The sequence below is a fragment of the Vicia villosa genome, linkage group LG2 (genome assembly GCF_029867415.1).
Source record: "Vicia villosa cultivar HV-30 ecotype Madison, WI linkage group LG2, Vvil1.0, whole genome shotgun sequence".
NCBI classification, from domain to species: domain Eukaryota; kingdom Viridiplantae; phylum Streptophyta; class Magnoliopsida; order Fabales; family Fabaceae; genus Vicia; species Vicia villosa.
This window is the reverse complement of record NC_081181.1, coordinates 140,721,862-140,727,765: the sequence shown is the minus strand read 5'-3', so window position 1 is coordinate 140,727,765 and position 5,904 is coordinate 140,721,862. Positions and strand designations below refer to the sequence as shown.

General features: G+C 34.9%; 1 protein-coding gene across 1 annotated transcript; it reads right to left on the bottom strand.

Moving 5' to 3' along the window:
- On the bottom strand, positions 1–2,806 carry LOC131646920 (probable prolyl 4-hydroxylase 9). Its single transcript, XM_058916846.1, has 8 exons — positions 2,592–2,806; positions 2,359–2,478; positions 1,886–2,043; positions 1,620–1,722; positions 916–1,011; positions 615–680; positions 368–487; positions 1–233 (listed from the first exon to the last, which is right to left on the bottom strand). The coding sequence occupies exons 1-8, from the start codon at positions 2,721–2,723 to the stop codon at positions 141–143; spliced, it is 888 nt and encodes a 295-aa protein (XP_058772829.1). The 5' UTR covers positions 2,724–2,806; the 3' UTR covers positions 1–140.
- Between the last annotated feature and the right edge of the window lie 3,098 nt (positions 2,807–5,904).

Sequence of the window (5,904 nt, the reverse complement as noted above, 5' to 3'; positions counted from 1 at the left end):
CTCATTTGATGGTACAATTCATTATCTATTTTTTATTTGTTATGTTTATACATCTCTAAATGAAATTTTCCATTTCCTTAGAGAAATATCTCAACTCTTGTAATATACATTGAATCTCAATTGCAAATACTATATAATCATTAATCATCGTATTCTACTATTTGATTCCGTATCCATTTTGTAGCTACCCACTTCTCTCCTTTAATCACGGGGCAGCTCCCATGGAGTGAGGTCTGTAAAGAGAATATAGAAAGATTGTCAAACAATTTGCATATGCGAGTGCAAACTTATTTTCAAATTTAGCATTCATAACTAAAAGATTAACAAAAAATGATTATAACAAACATGAAGAGAATAAAATACTTACCGGATCAAGTGTACCATTAGGGAACAAGGAATAAAAAAGTATCCCATCTCCTTTTCGTGGTTTTATTTTCAAACCAATACAATCCTTATAACGATAGCTACCGTCCATGTTCAACCCATTCTACACAATAACAATGCCAAATTACTAAAGTGCATAACTAGAAAATGAGAAGCATTTTGATTAAAAAAAACAAAGAGAAAATGAGAAATATTAATGAATCAGGATGTAGTGACAAACTAGATTTTACCTCAAATGGAAACATGGTCTCCCCACCTTCTTCGACATCTGTTAAATACAATAAAAATGAAGCTACCTGCATGGTAACCAAAAAGCTGATGTTGTAAGAAATCACTTGGATAGACCAGTCTGATAGGGAATTAATCATATATACAAGGGTGGCAAAATGGATCCGACCCGTCAAACATGAATGCATCACTATGGGCCATATTCAGGTGGCAGTGGTAAATGATAATTCAAGGTATTAGTAACCGTAAATTATGAAGTAGAACAAGTGCAGATAAAAATGTATGAGTTTTGTTTTCACGTACCCTTTGGCTATCTAGTGGGCCAAATTCGGAGGGATTGAATGCATCATAGTGAGAATCATACTTTTGTCCGATCTTATAGCGGAGGATATTAAATTCCTGAAACCCAGATGTATAAAATTTCAGAGTAAGTCATGACATTCCTTGCTACATTCATAAGTACACATTTTAGTTCTAGTTTTGGAAAATGGTGAAACAAAAATGTAAGAAGGGAGTAGTAGCTAACTTTCAAGCAACATTACTCCGGGGCATCTTCATAAGTAAACTAAAGCTATACAAAAGTATTAGTCCTGTTTTGGTATGCAGAACATTCTTGTAATATTTTGTGACTTAAGTCCCTATGAGGGGAAATGGAAACAAAGCACAGATTTTTCAGAAAATACAGACACACAACCAAAAAAAAAGGACTAGCTGGTTCGATAATGGAAATTCGAAGGACAAATGACAGGGGTCAGCAACATTTTCTATCACCGCCCGCCATTTTCTCTTCCCCTAGAGACTAACTGCGTACAAGTAATGTTCACATTGCTAGATTTACTGAAACAAATAACCTGTAAACTAAGTTTTATATGCAGATATATATTCAAAAAGTAACTAAGAGAAGCTTAAAAGAATGTGAGAAATATTTTCAAAAAATGAAACTGATAACATTTTAAATCATTTCCTTCTTAATGAGCAAGCGGCAAGGGCCATATTAGGAGTGTTACCTCTCCATGAGTCCTGGGAAGTTTTGTTGCTCGGGCTATTTTCTCCTCAATGACTTCTAAAACACCCGTTTTGTCCTCAGTAGTGTTGATAAATACACCAGAGCTGTTTGAAAAAGATGAACATATATAATGTGTATATTGGGTTTTAGGAGACAGTAAATGAAACGATCATCATCAATTTACAGTAAATGAAAGGATTACTAGAGCTTATTTCTTGATGATTCCTATTTCTTAATTATTCAACAGACAAAGAACATATACACTACCTTGTTCTGACTCCCTGCGTATTCTCCTCCGTCTCTCCCTTGCGTAACAACACTTCTGATGGTGTAAGCCCTTCCTTTGCCATCTCAACTATGTTTTCACATTGTTTCGCATTTGCAAAATTAGGAAAATAGAGAATGCGAGGGTTCCAACTCAAAATCTGAGGAAAACAAATCAAATTTACATTCGAGTGTCAAATCAACCCTGAAGTGCGTAATACTAATCCTATTCAACTCTGCATAACAATAGTGATTTATCCAAATTCTGCTACACAGACTATAGCAGTAATTTAACTAATCCTAATGAAAAATTCACTAAAATCAACTATTCAACCAACTAAACTCACTAACATTCGGCTACTTCAAAGTTCAAACACGAAAGGAATGATAAAAAGCTGCAAATCATCTCAACTAACCTAGCATAACAAAATATCAGCAGAAAAATCATAAATGCTCGAAGAAATAATTTTGTGAACCTGAAAAGGAATTGAAGTAATGAAATCATCACCGGAGTATCCACCATGCAACAAACGGTACTCCACTTCCTCCTTCGTCGACTTTTCCAGCAATCTTGCTCTCACATCATATTCATCTTCCTGAAAAAACAATCAATCCGTCGTTACTACAAACAATTTCCAGTTAAACAAAAGAAAAAGAAAAAGAAGCTCAAAATCTAGAAGAATATGACTAGGATTGAGAAAAAGAAAACCTGAGAGTGATGGAAGAATCTAGAACCAGAAAATCCAGCGAGGAAGAAGAAGACGCATAAGAGGAAAACAGAACGTAACCCGAACTTGTTCGTTTTCCATCTCCAATTTTCTTTAACCGCTTTCAATTTCATTTGGATTATTCTGAGTGATTTTTTAGTTTTCTTTCTACAAAATCAAATGTTGAGAAGTTAACTATAACGATTCTCGTTGGGACTGTGTGCGCCCGCTTAATTATTTTGCTTACACGCTCGCTTATTTAAACTTCCGCATAAGGTATGTTCTATAAGACACACGGCTATTTTGTTTCAGTCAAAAGAAAAAAATAGACTGCTATTTAATTTTTTACTGAACTTTAGTATTTAAAAACTAAAATTCTAAAGAGGGAAATGCACTGTAAAATATATTTTGATGGGTTTTAAAATTGTTTTACACTACAATATACTATCTTTACACTCAATTTTAAATTTAAATAATTTGAATTTAATTGAAATATATTGACTGTGGAAAGAAATTTTACAATGTTAGTGAATCATAACCGTTTATTTGTTGGAAGTGTTTGACTTTAATTTTAATATTTTTAAAAATATATATAATTGAGTAGTTGTGATGCATTAGTAGTGTAAAAAAAATTTATACTCACAATGTATAGGGTGTGTTTGTTTGAGAGATTGAAATTATAATTCCAGGAATGTTATTTCTAGGAATGTTATTCCTAGGAATGTTAATCCTAGGAGTTTTATTCCTATCAATGTGTTTGGTAAATAATTAAGGTTTTTTGAAATAATTTTGAATTTTATTTTATTTATCATTTTAAAATTTTTAAAATAAAAAATAATGCGTTGAAATAGTATGAAAGTGTGTAGTTATAATTAATTATTTTTTATTCCCATGGGAATAAAAGATTCTCACCCTTTGACATGAGAATAAATATTTACAATTTCATGAGTAACTTTTATTTCTGTGTATTATTTATTCTAAGGCATTTTTTTTCTTTTCTATCTATCAAACAAAGGAAAAATCATTTTCAACCTCAGATTCTCAAGAATTTTTTTTTCTGACACCAAAACAAACACACCCATAGTATTATACTCAATTAATTTTACAATGTACATCTTAGTTGAGAAAAATATATACATATATAATGCAAGTAGCCAAAAAAATATCATTTTAAATTAGTTTCTTACAATCAAAACTAATAAGTACGAGCAAAAGAGGTGATGTCATGAAAGTATAAATAATTTTACACTGTTAACTAATCACGGCCATATATTCTATCAGGTTGAAATTTTTAAGTTATTTGTATGACATGATATAATTATAAATTTTTATTTAAATTGTTGATGCATTTTTATTAAACTCAATTAATATTGTTATGGTGGATAAATAACTAAATTGATATGTATTAATTGAATTAGATAAGCATAATTATAATATCCATATCAATCAATTATTTTATAAGAAAGAGGGTTTAGGGTTCCGGAACCACAATGTTCGACGGTGACCCTCACCGTGAGGGTGTTTAGAAGATGGTGAAGAAGAGAGTTTTCAGGAACTGGGTCCCCCACTGGGACATTTTTCCTGTTCGCAAAACCAAGACAATGGAGGTGGTTTCATTCTACTTCTCGGAGTTTCCGGACACGAGCAAGGTTGAAGATTTTTTCAAATTGTTTGGGTGCATTGGAGGGATAGTTGAGGTTGCAATTGCCCCTAGACGGAATAACATCGGTAAGAGGTTTGGCTTCGCGAGATTTTTGGAAGTGGTGGATGCTCGGATTTTGGCGGTGAAATTAGACAATGTATGTGTTGAGCAGAAGAAAATTCATGCCAATATCCCAAGATTCGAAAGGAAGGTTAGCAGAGAGGTGGTGACAAAGGCTCGGGGTGTGGGTAATGGGGTTGTTCAACAACGCATTCACAGGTATGGAGCTTTTCGTAGGCAATGGGGAGTTAGGAACGTGGATGGAGAGGGGAGGTTGTTTGCGGAGGTAGTGGCTGATAAAAGAGGCGGTGGTTTGGGGGTGGTAAGAAGGTGATGGAGTTCTTTCCGAAGGAGGAAGTGCGAAGTCGGCTTTCAAAAGCTTATGTGGGCCTTCTAAGGTGTCCTGGCTCTGCGTCCAGTGTGTCATCCAACATTGAAAAAGAAGGGTTCTTTGGATTTAGGGTGATCCCTTTAGGAGCAAAAAAATGCTTGTTAGAGGAATTGGAGGAAGGGGCGATGTCTGAGTTCTTGGGGGAAGAAGGAGTGTGGTGGAAAAATTTGTTTGAGGAAGTAACAAGATGGAATGAGGATGTTATAGATGAGTACAAAGATGTGTGGTTGCGGGTTTATGGCGTCCCTGCTATGGCATGGTTTCTATAATTTTTCTTGTTAGTAGCTAATCAGGTGGGCTCGTTCATTAGCATAGACGAATTAACTGTCGGTGGAACAGTCTTAGACGTGGCTAGGATTCCAGTTTGCGTGGGATTCAACGAGGTGATTTAGAATTCGTTGGAAGGGCTTGTAGATGGCAAGCAATATCAATTGGTCGTTAAAGAGGAAGTTCTAGCTTACTTCAACAATTGCTCAGGTGCGAAGGTTTTTAGTGATAATTGCTCTGATTCTTCAGAATCATTGAATTTTGATGTGTATGGTTCCTACGAGTTTTACTCTAATGGGAGGTCGAAGAGGAGTGTAGATTCGAGTGATAACATTAAGGATTTCGAAACGGAAAATACAAACGACGAGGAGGTGGAGGTCTGTAGTACCTCTGTTATTCTAGTGTTATTTAGGGAGAAGAATGGTATGGTCTCAGGGATGAACAAAAAGGGTGGCACGGATTCAGACAGTGGTCTTTTAGTGGGATGTTTCGACAGGGCTGTGCAGACTGCTTCCAATTCTGTGCTGGGCGAAAAAGATGGTACAGGGGAAGGGTCGACCGAGAAGGAGAATTCTATTGTCCCATGTTCCTTATTTTCAAAGAAGTCGATGAAAGCGAAGAAGGTTAAGTTCTTAAATATGACCGAGATTGGTTGGGGTATTAAACAGACGTTTAAAATGATAAAGAGGGGAAGTAAGAAAGGAAAAACGAAAAAAGGTTCGTTGTATAGGAAAGGTACTGTTTCTGTTTTAGGGGATGGTTTTATTGCAAATGCAGGGGAGAAGCAGAATAGTGTTAAGTCGGTGTATTATGAGAAACAAGATAGTATCAAGAGGGATAGTAAGAGAGTTAGGGTTTTAGATAATTGTTTCATAACTTTCATTTAGGAAAAGTGAAGAAAGAGAGAGCAATTGAAGAAATAAGAGAAAGAAGAGAAAGAGAAGAGGAAAGTAGA